Source organism: Netta rufina (assembly GCF_964035555.1).
Source record: "Netta rufina genome assembly, chromosome: 23".
In the NCBI taxonomy this organism is placed as follows: Eukaryota; Metazoa; Chordata; class Aves; order Anseriformes; family Anatidae; genus Netta; species Netta rufina.
The window spans coordinates 1,643,042-1,665,844 of record NC_140147.1 but is presented as its reverse complement, the minus strand read 5'-3'; the positions used below and the strand labels follow the sequence as shown (position 1 = coordinate 1,665,844).

The window sequence follows — 22,803 nt, the reverse complement described above, 5'->3', positions numbered from 1 at the left end:
TCTTTGTTTGCCTAGGAATGGTTAACCTTAGTTCAGGGAGGAAGAGAGGAAACAAATGTAAAACCACACTCCTCCTCCCTGGGGAAGTTTCTTCAGGTTACTCTGCAGCTGTTAAATGCCAGTTCGATGAAGCCTTTAAACGTGCACTTAAATCCATTCCTGCTAAGCAAAACACTTAACTGCATACTTTAAATTAAGCTGGTGCTCAAGTGTTGCTGCGCTGAGAAGCAGCAGGACGAGAGCATGTTCGCAAAGATAAGCGGTTGTCAAGTGCCTGCCTGATTGGGATGCTGATGCAGGAGAGTCCTGGGCTGGGGCAGCAGGGGAGGACCCCGGTCCTGGGGACTCAGCACCTGCCAGCGTGGTGCTGGTGGTCCAGGCCCAGCAAAAGATTTGTGTAGCTGGGCTTCAGTCTCTGTATTTTCATGCTAGCCAGGCTTCCTCGGCTATGTTCAGCAAGTAGTGACATTTGTTTGAAAGTATAAATAATGAGTGGCAGTAAGTCCCAACTGTTAGGGAGCGGGGCTCACTGCATCTCTGAAGACAGCCTGATGGATCTGTAATTTACCTCTGATCCCTCCAGCTGCCTTTGAGGATCTTTCTTTTCCAATCCTTCCAGAAAAAGCCTCCTCTTAGAAAATGTTCGTCCCAGAGGGATCGCGCCACCAGAACTGAGACGGGGAGCTGTCTTCAGTCCCTCTGCCAACTGAGGGTAGGAAGCATATGCTCTCCCCAGAACAGGTTAAACAATTGTGGAAATACTTAGTTGTCTACGGTATTGAGTTGGATTCAATTAAAGTGAACGTTTAATGCATGGGCTGGTCACAGGCAAAGGAAAGGAAGGAGTCTGTCTGATGGGACAGGGTGCCAGCATGGGATGGCAGCTGGTCACTTTGTAAATGGGTAAATGCTTCAGGGTGGGCTTGTTCATTGCTACATCTCCTGTAAGCTTGTCACTTCCATGTTTTGAACGTTTGCTGTTTCTGTAGTGAGGTGATTAAATCAAACTTGAAGTCCTCCTGTCTCAGCTCGCACGGTACTCTCAGAAGTGGCGCTGAAGCTGCTCTAGTACATTCCAGGAAGGTAAATTGAAAACTTGAAAATGAATTTCCAAAAAAGCCCTAGAACTACTACCACAAAGAAGATGGATGATGAACCATTCTGGTCTGTTATTATCCAGAAGTAACTATCTGGCTGGTTTTTAGTGAACAAAGAAATATTAGAAGGGAAAAAATAGTTTCCATTTAGCTTTATCTCTGTTGGCTGTACTGGAAATGAATCATGACATAAAAAAGGATAAAATGAAATGAAAAAGATACCATTTATTTCCTTTTCTGTAACACACACTGGACACTTATTCTGAAGGTTACAACTCTTCTGAACTAAAACAGATTGCACTGAAACACTGATGAAAGATATTAGAGAGTCATAGACTGTCCCTGCGGTACTTTGCCTGAAAGTTATGGACAGAGAGGGCGGGGAAGTTGGTCAGCATGGATCTCCCCACCCGTTGGAATTCACATTAGTGCTGGCCAAAGGAGCACTGTCAATGGTGTGTAGGTACTTCAGTTTATTTTCCAGGATGTGATGGAAATCTGAGATACATTCTCCTTCAGGAATCCTTCTCTCCTCCGATTTCTCTTAGGGTAACAAATCCAGAACACGTTGTCCCCTGAGCAACGTGCTGCTCTTCCTAGCCCAGCCTGGATCTCCAGCAGAAGAAACCTTTGTGTTGAGCTGTTTGGGTGTCTCGACTTCAGGCACCCATTAGGTTCAGAAAGTGCAACAAAATGGAAAGAGCTAGGAAAAAAAGCATATTTAAGATTAATCTGGAAATGTGGATGTGCAGAGGTGCCTGAGCCAGTACGTTTAGATTGATAGCTTTGTTATTTTGCCTTGTCTCTGTAGCATCCTTTTATGGGGAATTATTCCTGCTGCAGTAACCGTACTCAGGAGCTATAAGTGCCTGCTCCGTCATGTTTTTTTTTTAGGAATGGAAATCAGTTGTGAATGAGGAGATAATGTATGGTCTCGTATCATAAAAGTTGGGCTCCTTGATAAGATTTCAAGGTTATGACAGTGATAGCATTGAAGTATCTGTCGTAAACTACCACAGATAATTCAAGCAATAAAAACGTTTCTTTTAGCTATGTAAATAGGGTAATAGACTGGAATGAAGTAGCTAGATATATTAAATGCTGGGGTTATTTTATATTCAAACAATAGAGAGAAAATAAAGCCGAAGATTAATTTGAATAGGAAGCAGGGAAGATTTCTCTTCTGAATGGCGAGCAAGGTAGAGATGGATTTGAGTTTTTGTTTTGTTTGAAGGGACCTGAATTGGTAACATAACTCAGACGTATCAATGTGATGAGCGGGATGAGAAGCATCTCTGTGGTTTTTGCTTTTTTTTTTCTTCCAACAAAGAGCCTGTGGGGTTTTGAGAAAAGCTGATGTAATTAGCCTGAATGCATCTTGATGGTGGGATGCTGTCCAAGGATGCGTTGAGTCACATCTAGTGACTTAAAAACTACTAATTAATTTTGAGTGAACTGGAATGAGGAGGCTTGGCTTGACAAGTACTAGGTTTTGAAAGCTAATGATTTTGAAAACGTCCAGTGCGGTGATCCCTGGGCAGGGGGATGAGAGAATTTGGGAACAGCCTGGTGAGCCTCTTGAGAAGGGCAAAACCAAATGGAGCTGAAAATCCAGTCAGGGAATGGTGGGAAGCTTCTGATGATCATCGGTTCTGGCTGCTCTTTAAGAGCTCACAGAAATGGATGGCGGAGAATTCTCAGATGTGTTGTTTCCATTTCCAGTTTGTTTAGCAGCTCATTTTCGAGCAACACAATATGAAATCTGTGAGACCTTTTGTCTTGTACCAATAGATCTGGATATAAAGCTTACAAAGCCTGGCTTCTTGAAGGAAATGTTCCCACCGAACTGTGGGATCAAATGAAGGTCTGCTTCTGTTTGTGCCTGTGCTGGTAATAAACATCATGATCGTGGTTCCTCTGCTGTGTCCCCTTAGGGAGTGTGTTCTCCAGGGCAATATATCTGAATGGTGCCGTTTGAGGTACGTCGAGGAGCTCTTCAGGTGCAACTGCAGCAGAATAATCCTATTTCCTTTCCTCTGTCATAAAATAAGATAACGGTTTGGCAGCTGTTCAAATCAAGACAAATAAAATAAACTGTTCTATATTCATCATGGAAAGAAATACTTTGCTAGAAAATGACTAACAGGACCTTCTATTCATCTCTACCAATCTGGTCTGTGGCTGCATTCATTTCCATACAATCACTGGAAAATATTATGTTGATTGCCAGGAACAAAGCTTTTATGGGGAGTAAAAAAAAAAAAAATCCATGCTACTAATCTACAGTGGAATTGGTAAATGGGTAAGACAAAGCTTTAATAATATTATTCTGTGCGACATCTGATGTAAATAATACAGTTCTATTAATCTCTCAAGCAATCAGAGTCTGGCTGTTAGAGGCAGCCAAGTATGAGCAATAATATTATCTCTTCTAAGGAATGTTGGAGTAGAATCGCAAATCCATCGCTGTGAAGGCAGTGGCGGCAGCAGCTCAGGGTGTTGGGCTGAGCAGTGAAACAAAGACACCTCCTTCCTGCCGAGCAAAGCTCTTGGACCTGGCGGTCTGCTGCAGGGACTTTGTGAAGCTGGGCTTTCTCAGCAAGCACGGACACATCCTTTGACTCTTCTCCATCCCTCTGAAGGTGAACTTTGTCAGCTCAGGTTTGGGGCCGACCAGAATAATCACAGGGCATTACTGCTCATCCTGCGTGGGCAGCTGGATCTGCTGCTCCTGCTGAACCTGGCTCTGGAAGCAGCATCAGCCTCCTGGGAAGCAGTTGTTTGGTCCGTGATGAAGCAGCTGAAGTGTTTGCCTTCTGCAGATGTGCCTCAGTGTATCTGAAATAAATAAAAAAGTGCTCACGAGCTTATTCAGCAACTGCATTGAACCCAAAGCAGTCAAGGAGTTAATGTTGCCTCCCCCTAAAAGCATGTGTGCCGTCCGTCCCGTAACACAATATTAGTTAAGGCAGCCAAATGAAGCAGAATTTTTAAATGAGATCCTGTTTTTCAAGTATGATTTTAAGATACAATGCAGGTCGGGGTTGTCTGACTCTTCACAGTTCATTAAGTAGAGAGCAGCTAGTGTTAGAGAGTGACTTTTAAAAATGATGGATTTTTATTTATAGCAAAGTTCTAGTCATTAATTTTAAAGGAAGGAAGCATAAAAGCGGGAGTTGGGTTCATTTTTTTTTTTAAAGTGACATTGGTAATTTAATTAAATTGGGGTTTTGAGTATCATTACAGAAAATGAAACATTAGTTCTACGCGGCTTTTCAGCCCGTCTGATGTATCTGATAGCACCCCCCCACGATTACAAAAGCTGCATGGTCATTAATATTTTGATGTGAAAGTTGTTGCTGAACATATAGCTGCCCAGCTCCGGGTGCTCTGTGGGAGGACGGGAGTAGTGTTTTGGGGGAAGGAGCAAAGGGTAGAAATCCCATCAGCCAGAACTTGTGTGTGATCCCACACTGTGCTGTGGCATGGGGCTGCTAAAGCCCAGCTCCCTGGGTGCTGGATGTGTTTTTCTGGCTGCAGGCTCTACAAGGGGCTCCTCTGCACACAGGCGTGCAGCAAGAGCTCCCGGTCACACCAGGAAAATCCAAGAAACTGAAGCAGAGCAGGAGTCCAGATGCACGTGCCATTAAAATTAATCAAGTTTAAGGTGGCAAGGTTGCTGTTAACCCACTTCCAGATTAACTAGGAAGCAGGATGGTATGGCTGGAGGCAGGAAGGCTAATCCTATATTCATTACAGGTTAATTTTTTGTTTTCCTCCCTGTGGGGCGTTCTGTCCCCAGCCTGCTGCAGGGAGCCCTCCGAAGGTACCTGAGCTCGGATCCGAGGCAGCCAGGTCTGTGATGGAGGCAGAGCAGAGGAACCTCAACTCCTGATCCCAAAGTGCTGTCCCGTGTCAGGACAGGGAGGCAGTGGTTTTGCTTTGCTTAGTGTTCCGGAGCTGTGCTTCATTTCACATGCTTACGCACAGTTTTGGTTGTATTTTATTCTGCTGTGTGCTGTGTACGTTAGCATATCATTTTCCTTTTAATCTTCCTCTTTCCCTTGGCAGAGCTGCACATTAAACCTCCCTCTGCTCATCAAAATTCATCTGTTTTTGTTCATTCCCCCGACAAAATTGTTTCCTATGGTAAACCGTCGCTCAGCTCCAAATGCCCATGTTTTCCTTCCTCTGATGTTCGAGTGCGGTGGTTTCACACTGGTAGGTAGCTAAGCTCCACCATGCTGGGCTCTCGCTCCCCATCAAAAGGCCAGGGGAAGAAATTACGATGAAAATAAGCTTATGGCTTGAGATAACCACAGGGAGATCACTCGCCAGTTACTGTCAGAGGCAAAATAGGCTCGGCATAAGGGACATTAATATAATTTATTACCTATTGATAACAGACTATGGCAGCGAGAACTAAAAGCGAACTAAAAACCCTGTAATAGAAGATGCAACACAAGGCATGATTCAGATTTGATTAAGATATTGTCAGCCTTGTGGTTGCCTTCATTTGGTTTTATATGGGGCTCTAAAACAAAGATTTGAGTGGATCTTCTTGGAGTGGTTTATGGGAATCTTTAGTTTTATTTAAGCTCTCTGAAGCTGCTGTACAGAGGCATTGATTACGAATATAGTAGCACTTTAGCTGCAACTTCTTAATTTCATAATAAAATACCCACGTTTGGTTGTAACCTCCAGTTAACTCTGTTTTGCCCTCAGTGGAGTTGGGTCCATCTGCAGTGCTCAGTCTGGTTTGATGCCTCCGTGTGAAAGCCAGATTAAACGTGCAGTGCAGGGAAACGTAAATCCTTGTGGGCTGAAATCCTGCAGCGCTTTTTGTCCAGGCAAGATTTGCTCCTTGCAGGTTTTGCTGTCTTCTGTTTGGTTCTGTGTGACACAACCCTGTGTACATTGCAGGGGCCTTTCAGGTGTCTGCTGAAGGTCTGTTGGAAAACATTGTTTTACACAAACTTATCTCTGTCTCTTGGTCAATCGTAGCCATGTCAAATTGCTAGAACTGCAAAGGGGGGCTCAGGAAAGAGGAATGCTTTGGTTTAGAAACTGGAAAAATGGGTCAGGAAAAAGTGAATCTTGTTTCTCACTCAATTGCTTGGGAGTGGTTGTGCTTCTTTTTTTTTTTAAATATATATGTATATATTTATGTACACGCACTCAGTAGAAATGGTACATAAATGTTAATTGTAACTGGCCTAATGAATTCTGATGCAGTTTCAGTATGCCGTGTGTTATGGTTATTTGCTCTTACATTTTTAGTGATTAAATTTCCTTTGAGGTGAGCTGTTCTGGATTCCTCACCTGCCAGCTCTGTTGTACAATAACACGCTGTCCCTAACCAAAAGCAACTTTCTTTGGCAGTTCTACCAAGTCATACGTGTGGGAACCCAGGAAGGCTGCAGAACGGCATTCAGCAAGGGACAACGTTCAGCATTGGGGACAAAGTGAGATACAGCTGTAACCCAGGCTTCTTTCTGGAAGGACACGCGTTGCTCACGTGCCACGCCAATTTGGAAAACGGTGCCTCCTGGGATTTTCCTCTTCCCTTCTGCAGAGGTAAAGTGTCCTCTCTTCATCTGGAACAAGCCACAATGAAATAGGATTCAATGAGCAATTTGGGGTTGGGAAAAACTTCACGGGCTGTAAGTTTGATTTAAAAGACTTGAAAACTAAACATGATGTATTTAATATTGAGGTTTCTTTTTATTGGATTCCCTAAAGCTGCCAGGTTTTGGGTGACTAATGGGAAGGTTATGAAGTGCTCAAAGTACTCAAAAATGTTGCACAGCTGCTTTAACTCCAATTTCTTTGTCTAAAGGGGAGGAAAAAAAGGAAAAGTAGGTATATTATCCATCAAGATAAGGCACCTTCTTAAGGCCATGCATTCTTGATAGATCAAATACAAGAACATTTAAGCTGGCTTTTCTGCTTCCTCCCATCCATGTCAAGCTCGCTTCCCTTGCAGCAGTTCCCACGGTGATGCTGCTCTTTTGTCTGAAAAGAAAAGCAAATCTGTGCAGAGTGCTGCTGGGCTGTGGGATGCTGGCAGTGGGGCCTGCAGCCTCAGATGGGGGATGCTATATGGGAGGTAAAATCCCTCCTTTGTTCGGAGTGGGTGCAGGCCTGTTTGGGTAGGCCAGCTCTGGTTCCTTGATCAGTATAGAGCTGCTTGCTAATCCTCTGGAGCCAGGAGGGACTAGAGAGTCCATAAATATACAAGTGTCTGTGTTGTTTTACCAAAACAGTTGCTGCTGCTTTGAAGTCTTTTCCCCTCGATTCCTTGTGTACTTCAGCAGAGCATCTTATATTGATTCTTTTTATTGACTCTGCCTGTGCAATCAATTAGCAGTTCTAAGCTGTAGCATAAATCTTGAATTTAAAATGAACAAATATTGTTTGCTTGGTGTGTTTTTAATGCTTTCTTGAATGAGTTACACAGCAGTTATGTGTGCTGCTTAGTACATTTCTCGTACGCTTACCTACTGTTTTGGAGCCAAGGGCATTGTAACACTGAAGGAGTGGTTCATAGAGCCAGGCAGATAGTGCAGAGGGACGACTGTCATTGCCATTTTAGCACGATCACTTATGAGTCTTTGCTTTGCCTTTGTATCAGGACTCACTGTAACCTTAGAAAAACAAACAAGCAAAAAAACAGTGAGGTTTTAAAAAGAAAATTATGAAGTGTGTGCAGGGAGAACATGCAGTGAAATTCAGCTTTGAGAGCACACCAAGCAATAGCCTTTTTAGAAGATAAGAGATTTTGTGCATGAATGGACCAGCATTTCCTCCAGTCTGACAGCATTTTTCTGATACAGCCTTCCTCCAAAGGAAGGACGCTAGCCCTGCTATTATTCAGGTATTTGTGTAGTAGTTTCCAATAAGGGAAGGATTAACTTCTGCCCCCAGCAGGTGCTGAAGTACTGAAACATGAAAGTTGGCATCATTATAATTTTTGTGATCCCTGCTGCGGATGGAATAAAAACCATCTTTACATTTTTGTCTTGTCCTGCCAAACTGTCTTTTAATTTTGATACCACTGAATCCAATCTTGAATGCAGCAATGGTGATGGAGGCATCTGATGTACTTCAGAACGAAGGACTATTAAATTCTATGGTACTTGCAACAGTGCTGTGTGAATTGCTGTGATTACAGAAAAATGTTTACTTGTTCAGGTACACTTGTGTAGTAGCGTGCCTGCAGGCTCCTGGAGGTACCACTCCTTTTTAATAGATTTGGCCCTTCTGCTTCAAGACCAACAGCAAAACTTCAAGACCAACAGCAAAACTTCCAAGGCAATATTTTGGAGGCAGGAACTAGAAAGTCTTCTCATTGTATCTTGTTTTAGGAGGGCAGAAAGTAGCAAAGACAATCTGCAAGTGGACTGGCTGAATTTGAAAACCATCTGCCCAGCTGAACGCCTTCTACCTTAAGTGGGTTTTCAGCAGACGTTCGTGTTTGGCTGACAAACCAGCAATACAGATTTCAGTTGTTGCAAGGGGTATGAAGATTTACGTACTGACAAACAGATTTACTGCCTTTATTATTTTATTTTTTTTGAGAGAGAGAAAAGATGGTTGTGGCTTCTATCGTTTACAATTAATTCTATCAATATTGGCTTACTAGTAACTTTCATCCGCAGGTTTGTTGAATGCATTTGTAAGTGTTCCACTTTCTGATGTAAGCTGGAGATGGGTCATGCTGCTGGGTCAGAGTCAAACAAATCAAGATGAAAGATGCCCTCTAGCTGAGCAGGTGTTATACTCTCAGCAGCAGCTATCTTGGGAATGGACTTGTCTAATGTCACTGCAAAGGACAATGTCCAGTGTGGGGACTGCCCTTTCTTTCTCCTTCCCCAGTATGAGGGCAGAGGTAGAAGACAAGTGCTGAAATCAGCACACGAGTTTCTACCATGCTAATCTGTACCTTCTTCAGGTTCCTTTGTGCTCGTCTTTGTTCTTGTCTTCCTCTTTGTTACATCTTTTTTTATATGTTGGTAGCTTTGTCTCCTTTCCAGTCTTCATGCATTGACGTGATCAAAGATGCAAAGAAATGCATGGTAGAGAAGAATAAGAAATGAATGTGCTTGAGAAGCTGGAACTTGGCTGTGCCAGGATAGCAGTGCTTTGAAGGAGTGCTGTGGCTCAGCTGCTCTTCCTTCATGAGTAGTCTGCACTACCCTTACCCATCTCTCAGCTTAGAGGTGCTGTTTTTATAAAGGATAAGTGTAATCTTAATGAGAAAGGAAAGTAGGGAGGAATCCCAGATGCAGAAAGAATGGCTTGATGAAGCACTTCCTTGCAGAGACCAGTGGAAGTAGCTAGTGCTGCAGCTCACCAGTGGTTTTGAAAGCACAGTTATATCAAAATTGATTCTCAGACTCTGAGCTAAAAGAGACTATAAATTCACTCAGCACAGGCTCTGCTCTGGTGAGTTACGGTCCTTGCTTATGTGGCAGGAAGGATTAAAACTGCCGTGATCTCATCCTGGGAGCACCAAAGCAGCAGTGAATGGCATCTCCACGCTGATCTGCAAAGCAGTAGCACGTGGAGCTGGGTGGCAGCTCGGGCTCCTCATAGACCATGTGCAACTTGGAAACATGCCCCAAGGACTACAAGTCCCTGGTGAGGCTGGTTCAGGCTCTAAACTCTGGACTGAGCTGACATTTATCCCATGTATAATGTGTCAGGATATTATGTGGAGTGGTTTCCTCATTGCACCTTGTATGTTTTTACACACGTCCTACACAGTTGTTTTGTAATCAGAGGGTGAAACGAGGCCTAGTTACTTAGCCTAAACGGGGCCTTAAGCTGAATCCAACAAGTCTAGCTTTATTTTTATCTTGACAGTTGGTATGCTGGAGGCAAAACCCCAGTAGACCTGGAATGCTGTAGCCACAGAAGGAACAACCTTCACCTGGGTCAGTTAATTTCAAGTAAGGTGATGGTGATGGTGCATTTGAAGCTCCAAAAGAATAACTCACGTCTGTTTTGTGAAGTGCTTTCATGCATGTGGAAAGAAGTCTTGCCCAGATTGTTTGCTGAATTTAAGTAGAACTGATAGATTCATGATTCTGGTAGGCGGCTGAGTAAAAATTCAGTAAGCCAGCTGAAAAGTTGAGAACATTTGCAAAGCTACATTTTAAGCGTATCAAATATGCATAATCTCATTAAAAGTGGTCTGTCTTCTTATAACTCAAACAGCTGCTTAGACTGCACCGTGCCCAAAATAATTGAATGGCTGTTCAAGAAGATTTTGAGAAGATTGTAGAACATGTTTTAGCAGTAACGAGCTCTACAAACTTCTCTCATAGCATTGAGTCAAATTCTCAATTTGACTCAATGCTGTGAGAGAAGAAGAGGAACTTCTTCAGTTCTCTGTCTGTGCACAGAAGTGGTTGCAAGGAGCCATGATCCCACTGGGGTTGGAGGTGCCGGTGCAGCACGTGGTGTCAGTGCCACGCAAACAGGGGGTTAACAGCCCAGGGCCTCCCCGTGTCACCGGGAAGCTGTGTCTGCCCGTGCCTTCTGCTGGTTCATTGGCTGGCTGCACCGGCATAGCAGATGGCCACAAGAAAGAGAAGCTGACATGTCCGGGAGGTTTGTTTCACGTTGCCTTTCAAGTTTCAGGAGGTGGAGGCTGCAAGTTTCAGCCCTGCTCACAGAGCCCGCTGATGCCACAAGGCTGGGAAGGTCTCACTGCTGGGTGATGCCCCTGAGCAGAGCTCTGCCCTTTCCTCAGGTGCTGATGTCCTGTTGCACTTCACACACACACATTCTCACCTGTGTTAAATTGCTGTTTGGAAGGGTTTTTTAATAGTTGGTAATCAAAAGAAGTGTTTATACTGTAAAGCCCCAAGCTCCTTGACTAAAGCATTGAAACGCTGCTCTGTAATGCGTGTTGTAAGGTTAACAGGCTTTTCCTAGCAATGTTCCAAATAAACTCCAGGCTGATGCTGTAGGTGGGGGAGCAGCAAGCTGCCCTGATACTAGTCAAATTAATTCCTGGTTTCCTTTATCTTCGTGCCCATGTTTTCTTTAGATCCCTCTCCTTTAATTGTTCTAATAGCTCCTGCTGATGAAATTTAGGTTGTAAGAATGAAGGAACCTGCAGCAAACGAGATCAGTATGTAAACAGGAAATGTCACTGTTTGGTTTCTGAACAAATGGTTCTGTCTTTAGCACTCTGATTGTGGTAGCAATATCCATTTCCTTAAGAAAACAGAAACCAAGACACGTAAGGAAGGTGTGGAGGATGTTCTACTCCTTTCTATTACATTTCTATTAAATACAGTGCTTGTACTCTCAAGTCCTGTTGCCCCAGCCCCTGGGGATGTTTCTGTTGCTGATGAAGGTGCTGATATGTATGTGAGTTGAGCTGGAAACTCTTTAAAACCACCTCCCTGCTGTGATAGAAAAGCTTTCATGTCTGTGAAACCCTTCTTCTCAGTCTTTGAGTTCTTGGTGGGTTTCTTCCTGCTTTGCCAGCTACGTGGATGGGAGGAAAGCTGCAGAAAATACCTCCTAGGAGCCCAATTAGGAGTAAGGGATGGAACAAAAAAACTTAGGCAACAGTGTATGAGGAAATAGTGTCCTGACAGCGAGTCGCGTTAGGCTGAGAACTGCTTCCCCGGGGAAGTGGTAGAAGCTCTGTCACTTGGGGTGTTTAAAATTAGACTCAACAAATCACCAGTAAGTAGATGGTGGGGAATAAGCTGGCACTTGCAAGGAGACAGACTGGCTGATCTAATGGGATTTCGCATCCCTCAACATCTTTGTCTCTTAATGCTGTTTAGTTAAAAAATAAAAAATAAAAAAAATAAAAAGCGATTCTTTGAAATCCACTCGAAAAAGATGTATCTAAATTTTCAGGGCAAAGATTTTCTTATCAGTCTGTGAAGTATTTTGTTATGTGGGCAATATCCAGAATTTTATCAGTTACGTGGACAACATTTTTTAAATAGGCTTTTGATCAGTTGAGATAGTTGTCTTACAGCAAGCTCGAGTGCTGCCCTTGCCCTTGAAAAATGCTGTGCAAAGGTGCTGTTCTGCAGAATGCTGTATTGCTCCCCAGTGTGTGCTGTGCAAATCAGCAGGCAAGTGTGAGGTTTCTCCTGCACAGTCTGGTCCTCCAGGACCCGCTCAAGCATTGCTCAGTAAGGATCCAGAGCTTTCAGAGTTGGGTTAGATGTTTCCAGTCTGTGCCAATTTCTGCTGATCTCATGCTAGGTTTCTAGGCTGCTGCTTGTTTGACTTCTGCCATTTTTTGCCATCCCATTTGGCCGTTGTGTCATTCCAATCAATGTTGCTGCTTGAAATCTCAGAAACAACCAAAATAACCAAACAGTGGGAAAGGATGTTATCAATCAGCTTTCTTTTATTCAGAGTGTAGCATACAAATAATATTCCAAACAAGCAAATAAAGGTCCTAACCCACTACGAAAACACTGGCACTTTCAAAGGTTTGCTTTGGGCTTGTTTTCTTTTTTTTTTTTTTTTTTTTGACATAGTGCTTTATGCATTTCAGCAAAATCTCATAACTTGCATTCTCCGTTTGCAGCTGATGATGCTTGTGGAGGGACTTTAAGGGGACAGAGTGGAATTATCTCAAGCCCTCATTTTCCTTTGGAGTACGGCAATAACGCAGACTGCACGTGGACTATTCTTGCTGAACCTGGAGACACTATTGCCCTGGTTTTCATGGATTTTCAACTGGAAGATGGATATGATGTTTTAGAAGTTGCTGGAACAGAGGGATCTTCACTCTGGTAGGTTTCTGGTCATACTTCATTGTTGTCTGTATTGTCATACAGTACATCTTCTTTTTAGTATGCGGAGATCCAAACTTTGATTGGACGTTCTGCGTCAACAGAGTTTTTGTGCTTGAATGGGGGTGATTCCCAGTTACAGGCTTTAGCTGCTGCCTTCTGATAAAACTCATGAGGATGCCTTTAATTTGCTTGGTGGAGTTTATGTTGACTATTTTCTGCTTTAAATCATTCTCTGCAGCAAGACCTCACAGTGGAGCTGGTTAAATGACATAAGAAATTAATTTTAAAAACGGTACCACAAAATCCACGCCCAAGAAACCCTACTTTAAACATTGCCATGCTCCAATCTTATATTTACTGAGTTGTTCTCTGATTATTGCTAAATATGCTGCTGACAAGTTAACTTTACTGTTAATGAACCTGTGGCAAATGTTTCTGCAGATCAGTTGGTTCTTCAGACATGAGTCTGTGTGTGGAATTTCAATGCCCCTTGCATACCATTAAGTTGGCTTGAACATTGCTTTCAGAAATACTGCTTTTATGTATAATAAATGCTGCACTTATTTTTTTCCAATATACAAGAGCTGTCCAAATGATCAGTGCTATGAAATCTGAAGTGAGGGCTCGCAGAGGGAATTTGGCACGTTGCTTCTGTTGCTTAGCAAAGGACACCTCTGCCTCTAGCTGGTCTGGACACTACCGTCTTCTGCACTGTTACTGCAGCCAACAGTTAAAAGTCCTAACGAAGAGAAAATGGAAGAGAGCAATCTTAGACCCAGCACCCCTCTGGAAGGGGAGAATTAAGCATTTGAAATAATTAGGTGTTGCCTGGGATTATCAGCAGGAAGTTAAGTTACGATTATTTATGAAGATTCTGTCGCTACCACAAATAACATTCATTTCAGTAATTTATACTCGCCTGACAATTATGGAGGAATAGGATTTGAACGTTCAGGATGTATTAATGTGAGGGAACTTGCCATTTACTATGTACTCATTCTTTACTGTTCCCAGGACCCCTTTGAAAATGAGATGTTGGTGTTTCATGAGGGGGAAAAAAAAAATGTTTTTATTAGCATGCATTAATGTTTCCGGGCACCATTACTTTTTAGCCATTATGTACTGCAGGGAGGATCAGTCATCTGTGGTATGTGGTAAAGATGTATGTAACTAGTTAAGAAACATTATTCAGCCTGGAGGTGTTGCCAGTGCAGCACTGTGTCTTGTCATATCAAAAATGAAACAATGCCTGTCAGAGGGAACCTGCTGGAAAAAATTAATAAACTACCCATAAATACACAGTGGTAGAAATTTAAAAACTGCAAACGTGTCTTAGAAAATTAAGCCCTATGACTTTCAATAGTGTGTGCAGAGGGGGGAGGAACTAAACAAAAAAAAAAAACAACACCTCTTCTAAAAATGAGAATTAGGAACTATTTTACAGGAGTAAGTTTTACACATATCAGTTTTGGGGTCTTGTCACATGTATTGCCTCCACCCCAAGCACCAACATGCTGCATCTTTAATGATCCCCTTCCTTCAAATGAGTTCTCCCAGGGAGCTGGATGAACTCTGAGCTGTAGCAGCAGTGGACTCTTGTTTGAACTGGCTGCTGGAGCAGGCCAGGCGAGATGCAGTGCGTCAATGAGTGAAACAGGTCACACAAACATGGGTTTCATCCAGGGCTTGCAGGTGAAGCTGCTCCTACTTTTCAAGATTCATCCTGCATTTTTACAGCATCGTGAAATACACACGGGCAAGATAAACACACCAGTCAATTCAAAGGGACCTGATTTAGTATTCTTGAAGTAAACTTTTTAGTCCCATAAGCAGAATTACAAAGTGTCTTATTTTAAATTTCATTTTTCAAAGCTGGCCTTCACAACTCAGAGCCTGATAATTAAATTCAGATGACTCATTTTTCCCATTTTTAATAATTTTTGCCCATAGGGGGAATAAATTGAGCTCATATCTCGTCTTTAAACATGTTGATACGATTCAGCTTGAAAATATAGCTGAAAACCTTTTTCCCCCCTCTATGAAGACCTAGTTTTAATTATCGGTAATACAGCAGATAGACTTACAGCCGAACAAGCCATTCTATTGAAGTATCTTGCAGCTAAATATTTCATTTCCTAAGCATTATAAATAGTTTTAATCTGGTCCAGAGATGTACACAAATAAACAAAATTAAATTTCCATCTCGGGTATAATTCATATCTATTTTCAAGCTACGGGATAATGATGGTATTTACAGGAGTGCTAGCTCAGCACGTTGGGCTTCGTGCTGCCTGCTCTTACCACGACTCTCCTGCGCTGTCGTTCACCCTCTCCTCTCCAAAGACAGATGTTGTGCTGCTCCCCTAGGAGCCACGTTCCCTTATCCCTGCCATCCTGAGTCCCGTGGCTGGGGTCCTGGTACTCCTTTTGGGCCCTGACCTCTCGGACATGGGTCCCTCCCTCCATGGGTCTTGAAAAGGAAAGGGCTTTGTGGGTCTGAGCATCCTCATATCAAGCGGGGGCTGAGTAGCTATGTGAGACGTTAATAAAATTACACCTTTACAGCTCTTATAACAGCTATTGCAGCTTCTGTCATGGGACCTTGGGCCTGGGTTTTGACAGGTGAGAAATAAAATTGCGCTGAGCAGAGAGCAGGAGGGGAAGAAAGTGGTGGTGTGAAAAAGGGCCCCTCAGGTGAGAGGATGGCGCTGGGTCTGCGGGCTGGGGAGGAGGGCTGGCTCTGCCAACAGGGGCTGTCAGGAGAGCTGGGCAGCCTGTGGGGGGCTTCCTCCTGTCCCTGTCCCCAGGCTTCATCTCCTCTTCAAACTGGAATTCTCTTCTCCCCCTAGCTGAGAGACCCGAAAGGATGAACGAAATTCATCTGCTGGTTGCAGAGATTTCGTGATACCTGCCTCAAAGCTTCGCTCAGTGGCAAGCATCCTGCTGGGTGGTGTTCAAGTGTTGGGCTGCTGTTGCCTTCAAAGGAAGGAAATGACTGTTAATCCAACTTCGGTTCGTGTAAACATATGTATCGAGATCAAGTGTACATTTGGGTAAAACACAAGCATATAGCAAAGGAGGTCTGGGCAGTTATCCCAAAATATCTGAAGCCAGCAAGATAGACAAAAGGTAGAAGCCTTGTTCTCAGGCAGCGTGGAGCCATGTGCAACACTTCTAGACTAAGGATTCTGGAAGTTGTAGAAATACACAAACATTCTAAATTTTGCCATCAAGAGTTTCCCTTTTGCTGTAGTCATTAAATGGGAGGAAGCAGAAGGGGGACGCTGTAAGCTCCAGCCTGTCTGCTGACCAGGTAGGCAGCTAGTGATGCCCTTTCCACCCCAGAGCAGTGTTATTTGGCACTCCACAGCTATTTGTTCCACTGATGAAACTACTTAGAAACCTCTGCTCCTGCCAAATGAATTAGTTCCATGAGACGAAACTAACAAGTATCTCATTTGTCGGAGTATGACAGTCTGGCTGGCATGTTTTGAAGGTTCATTAGATGTTTCTAATCTTCAGATGGGAAATCTACTTTGAGATGTAGACGACTTCTTTAATAAAGAAGCTTTTTGTATGTTTTGTAGCGCTGTTGCATTTGGTGACTGTATTTGGTAGACTGAGAATCCCAGCTGGTAGGGGGGTCTGGGCTGTAGCTGGGAGAGGTGCTCAGTGCCTGCTGCCAGGTTGTGGCATGGTGCCTTTGGGATCAAAGGAAAGATGCTATGGGAGAGGTCAGAACCCAGCCTCGTATCAGCTCCTAGTGCAGCTGTTACCCTCTGCCTGCAACCCCCTTGGCCTCTAAACTTATTTGACTTCATCATTTTGCATGAACTTGGTTGAAACGGAGCCTTACCTGGCAGAGCACCTCATAGTGTCACGCTGAGAAGTTGCATGTTGACCTGGGAGACCGATTTGTTTCTAAATTACTGCTTCATTTGCTCCCGGGTCCTGGTTTTCTCTCCCAAGCTTTGAGCCTGCTTAGCCTGACCTATAGAAATCCCACCATAACTTGGGTGGAACCTGCTATGGTTGCTCATCCTCTGGGCAATCAGGGCTGGGCTTGCCCTTCTCAATTACAATCCACCATGGTGCATTTCCCTCTTGAGCTTAATTATGCCTCTTTATTTCTGAACTCTTACTGAAAGTAGCTACGTGTTCGAAAATCCAAATGTTTAAGAAAAAGAAATGAGTCTGACAATTCACAGATACCACCTACTCGGTTTTGTTTTCTTAATCAGTGATTTCATTGTTCTTTCAAAACTGCGTTCTCCTCAGTTGCCTCGCTTGGATATTTGTTCCAGGAGGACACGAGCACGTGCTGAATCACTGCGTTCATGCAGAGCCTTGGTCTATGCTATCTTTCATCGCTGTGATCCTCCTCCTGACTTTATTGCTCTTTTATTGAACTGAAGTCTAATTTTAGGGGGGTTGCATCATCTGTCGTGTTGCCCCTCTGCTGCCCTTCCATTCTCTGAACCTTACCTTGTCATTTCCCCTGGGAAACATTTTTTTCATTACCAGGGCCACCACTAAACTATGTCTTCTGGAAAAGCATTGCAGTGTCTCTCGTGATGCCACATATCTGCAGAGTTGACTTCAAGGGAGGAATGGCTGGAAGAATATCCCTGATGTTTTAGCAGCTCCTCTTGACGATCTCTGGTTTTATTTCTTGTCATTATCTGCAGTTGACCCTTCCCTCCCCACCGCCCTTGCCTATCTGCTTCTAATAGTCATTAAAGATCTCCTATATGAGGTCTGCTTTGAGCTTCCCTCTTGATGCCAGGTGTCTCGTACCACTACCCAGGCTTGTCTATTTGCACATCTTGTGCTCTACCGGTAAGAAATTAGAGTGCCTGTTCTTGAAGGTCACTGTTTCAGATGATGATTATGTTAGTTGGTAAAAACTGTTCTCCGTGTGTGCTTCTAATGAACCAACCAATTTTCTTTATATCAAAGCAGCTTCTGATCCTTAGATAGCTGCCTCAGAGCTTTCAGCCTGAATTTTCATCTCAGGCTTCAGCCAACATCTACTGAAATCAATGGAGAGGCTTTGGCTTCAAAGGACTCGTGAATTGGGCCCTGGTGTATTGTCACTTACTACAGTGCGTTCCTTCTGCCAGCACGCTGCAGCTCTGCAGCTCAGGGTCTGCATCTGTTGCTTCTCCAGGCAATGCTGCTGCCACCAGCACGGGAAGCGGGGCAGTGCCCACAGGAGGGGAACAGGCGCTGGGGAGCCCAGACCCAGCCCTCTCCACGCACCCCCCCTGCCTGCGCCCTGGCAGCTGCCTCTCTTCGCGGGGATCCTGGAGAACAGATTGCCTGATAGCGGCTTCAGCACGATTGGGATCTCACAGTTGCCACTTCCTTTTTGATTTTTTCCAGTCGGTAATTGCTTTTATTTGCAAGTTGACAAGCAGTTTCCTGCCCTCGTGCATGTATGAGGCTGAGGATTTGAAGACAGTTGTCTTGAAATAACTTATTTCTTGTTAAAGCCTGGATAATGCAAGTGTGAAAGTTTTCTTTTCCTGTGCAATGAATCGAGCTTCCTTGTTGTAATAGGCAGTTAAAAACGGATGCTTTATCTGTAATACTCAGCTGCTCGTCTTCCATGGTAATGTTTTCCATAGGAGTGAAAAAAAAAAAAAAAAAGTGTATGAAGTGTCTTTTTAAAGTCCCTATTTAAATGTCAGTTACATCTTCATCAGGATCTGGAAATAGATTGCCGTATTTGACTAGTATGGTTAATTCTTTCTTTTTCTATTAAAGAATTCATGGTGCTTTTAATTAGAAGGAAATTCTACGAAGGCTTTAAAGCTGTCCTATCTAAAACATTGTTTCAGTGGGGAACAGTCTTCTTGCAAAAACCCCTTGTCTCTTAGAACATGCAATCTCTGGAGATAACATTTTGGAGAAGTGCACAAAAGCCCATAAAGAAACTGCAGACCAGCCCTGCTCACACAGCCAACATCTGGAGCGCCTGCAGCTCTCCCTGCCGAGGCTGCTGCTGCTGGCAGCCCCTCACTGCCCCTGGCGTTGTGAGCATCCCCTCGCTGGGCTGTCCCAGGCCTCGCAGCTTCCTGCACCTCACTTTGGTCCTTGTTTTACTCTGAACCTGCCATAGGGAGAACAGGAACACGGAGGTCGGTGATCTGATTTCTCCCTGATAGGAAACAGCTAGGGCAGTATTGGGAGCACTTGGTTCCTGGTGGTAGCTCAGAGGTAGAGCTGATTGCGTCCCTGGTGGGCGCAAATGATTTGCAATCCTCTTGATTGCTGTTTTGAAATTTAGTTAAAGGATTGATAACACTTTGTGCAATGTAGTTTTGTTAGAAAGTATTGCACCTTGTCCTAAAGCCGCTCAGTCTGTTGCAGTGCAGGAATAACTGAATGGGAAATTCTGGAAGAAAGCTGCTCAGGGTAAGATGGTATTTAAAGAGGTTCCATAATTTAGCATACATTGCTAAGGAAAGAAGGATTTTGACGGCAGCTGAGCTGATAAAAATAACACGCAGGCTGTGTTAGCTCTCATCAGCGAAGGATTTGGTTGCCCATTTGTGCAACACCTTCCTGAAGCTGCCGCGGGGCCGAACGCAGACCCAGCCGCTCCCGCTGCTCCTTGCTGCCCATCTTCTGGGGAGGTGAGTGCTCTGAGCAGCTCTTCTGCCCAGAGCGTGGCAGGGAGAGCGGCTTCTGTGACAAACGACAAGGAAAGGGCCTTCTGACCTCTCCCACTCATGTTTCATTCAATAAGACATGATTAGATTTCATATACCCCTCTCCAGCTAATCTTATTTTTCCATGCATTAATATGATTAATTCTATTTGCAAGATAGTAGAGAGCATTCCATGAATATTCAGGCTAGCTATTTAAACCAAGGAAGAAGATGCTTTTAGGCTGAAAATTACCCTGATTATCTCTTAATTGTCTTTTTTATCCTGATTTGACCTTTGTTTGGTCCCCTCTGAGGCTGAGAGCGAGCCCTGTGCAAAGGCTGCTGTATGGTCTGTACCTCAAGGGATAAGGTGCAGGAAGGGCTGTAGTGCAGGGAAAAATCTTTGAAGGTTCCTAAACATGAAGAAATGAATATTTTGCCATTTCTGTCCAGGATATGAGCATGTGTTGGGGGGAAAGAGAGAAGTTTCTTTGCAAAAACACTCAACTGTGAACTGAAGAGAAGTGCTGGAAAGAGAGGGCTCATGCAAGTTAGTGCAATGCAGCTGGGTGAAAGCTCGGGAATCGCAGAATCATAAAATACGGTGACAATCAGCAGAGTACCTCCTGGATGTAAGCCAACATGTAAATGACCATATAGGTTGTAAACTGGTGAATAATACCTTTATTGGGCAGAGAAAGGGCGCCATGCGTTAAGTGCAAATGATGTCATAGGCTGTAAATGGTTGGGCATCTTTTTAAAACACCAAATCTCCTCCTCTGCTGTGGTGGGACATGGAGCTTGCCCAGTTTAAGCAAGCATTTGGCCAACTGCTGGTAGGACAGATGGCTGGCTTTGCCTCACGGTGCTTCCAGGTGATGCTTCTGTGTTACTCTTTGTTGGCGGCCGGTGGTGGAGCCCTGCACGTGTGATTTTGGCTTAAATTTTTCTTCATCAGAAGCCAACTTGTGTCCCTTTCTGTGCAAGGTTCCACTGCTGTTTAAGCTGGCTGAAGGTGTGCATATGCAGAGGGGTCTCCCTTTGCAGAGAAATGCACCATGTTGAGGGAATTGGATGTGAACGTCAAAATCTGTCTGCCAGAGCTGATAAGTCATGTTTTACACTGCCTGCCCTTATCTACAACTTCAAAGTGAAAAAGCAGAGACACCTCTGCAGCTGTTGCAGTACTTTCAAAAGATCTTTCTTCCGCGGTTTCTTTGTGGACCTGTTCACAGAAGCTTTCATATATTTACAAGTTGTATTAAAGAATGTAAGTACTTTGTTTTCAAATGTCACCTGTTTCACAAAATATATTTTAAATGATCTTTGCCATATGGTTTTTCTTCCCTGGGTTCTCTGCAGCTGCTTCTCTTAGGAAATGACAAACTCATTCACATGTTTCTGTAGCTTTTTGTCACGTGCTTTAAGTGAAATTCACAACGATACAGATTCATTTTGGTGCTTAATTCATATTACTCCTTAAATTGATTTTGGATGTTTGATGGTAATGTATCCCACGTACTGTGATTAAGCTCATCTCCCTTTAATTTGCATTGTATGTTAATTCATTGAAGTTGGGGAAGAATTGTGTTTTCTGTGCTTTTCCACCAGCTCAAGCTGTGGAGAAGTAATTTATTTTTATGTTGGCAATTCTGAGGGCACACACACCTGTCCAACCTGATCTTCCCACTTGTCTCTGGAAATACTGAAATGCATGAAATACAGGGAAGAAATCCTAAAGTCGTATTCAGGAAAGGTTTGCTGCTGGGGCTGACATGGTGAAGTATGTGCGCCCCTTAGCCAGTGTAGCCCTCTAGCAAGATACAGGTGTCAGGGCGTCACCTTCCAGAGTCATGAAAAATTGGGCAGATTGTGTGAGAGGTCCTGGCATGCTCCTGGTAGCAGGTGCTCTGAGGTCAGCCTGCCGTTGGGAGCTGAGCAGTATCTCACTAAGTAGCAAGTTGGCAGCAAACCAAGTGCCAGGCAGGGGAGGAAAGATGCTGTAGTGCATTGGGATTTATTTCCGTTCCTGTGTCATGGTGGCAAATCACTTATCAACACAACTTTGTCTCCTCTGTTTGTGCGTTCAGGCCCTTTAGTCCAACCTCGTCTTATTTGCAGCTGAGATTGGGGTTTGTAAACTGCAGGTTTATGAGATAAGATAAGACCAGATAGGTCTCAGAACTGAACTTGGCTCTAACCTGTTGTGAGCATGTCAGATCATTTTACTTCTGTGTTTCTCCTTGCTTTGTTGTTTTTATTTCTAAGCTAGGGGACTTTCTCAGCTGATTATTCTAGAGCCAGCACAGCAGCATCTTCCTCCCTTTTGGGTTTTAGGCGCAGGATGTATTCTCTCTTTCACCTAGGATGACAGAACATTTGGCTAGTGCAAGGTTTAAATATATTACTGTTGATTGCAAAAGGTTCTTCTAAGGCTGATATTAGTTCACAGAATGGTTGAGGTTGGAAGGGACCTGTGGTGGCCATCTGGTCGAGCTCCTCCTGCGCACAGAAGCAGCAAGGAGCTTTAGTTTAGCAGAAGCTTCTGGTCTGGTCTTTGCTCAGAGAGAGCTCCACCACCCCTCACCATCACCACGTATCCCTAGGGACAGACCTTTTGAGATGGAGAACAGATATGAAGACAGGCGAAGAAAATATCAGCATTTTGAAGACTAGAGAAAACACTAATGCTTTTTGTTACAGCTGCTCTCAATAGGAGAGGTTAAATGAAGCGTTGCCACTGCCAGTGCTGCAGCCACAGGAATAGAAGATCTATTCACATTAAATATTACGAAGTGTGTTTTCAGAGCTAGCCCGTTGTATTTGTCAAGTTATGTATATTTATAACTTGACATATCTATAATACATCTTGAAAAATTCAATGGAATACAAAAATATATGTCTGTGTGTGTGTGTATATATATATCTTTTTTTACCATAGCCAAACATCTGTAATTTAATAGCTGTAGTAGAGGCCTTGGAGGCCTTTTGTCGTTGAGTAACAAACTTTCACCTGCAGTGGAAAAAATTGACTTCTGTTCCTGTTGTTTGCTTATTGCAGGCCTGAGCTGCTGCTGCTTTAAAAAATAGATAAAGATGCCCTGGCAAGGATCAATAATGGATGGGATAAGCAGGAGAGCGCGCAGGCTGTTTTCTATTCCAGATCTGTGCGATGTTTCTGGAAGTGAGCTATTCGCAGGGGGACTCCTGAATTCTTAAGCGGAGAGGGAGTTGCAAACTAAGTATTAAAGCGAAAGGCCT

General features: G+C 43.7%; 1 protein-coding gene across 1 annotated transcript in view; it reads left to right on the top strand.

The window, feature by feature from the left end:
- Positions 1-22,803, top strand: part of CSMD2 (CUB and Sushi multiple domains 2) — a gene marked incomplete at both ends in the record, with an annotated part of 284,745 nt that overhangs the window by 66,110 nt on the left and 195,832 nt on the right. Inside the window, 2 exons of the mRNA XM_084300478.1 lie at positions 6,480-6,674; positions 12,676-12,883. Of these exons, the coding sequence (XP_084156604.1) occupies positions 6,480-6,674; positions 12,676-12,883 (403 nt within the window). The remainder of the gene's footprint in view (positions 1-6,479; positions 6,675-12,675; positions 12,884-22,803) is intronic.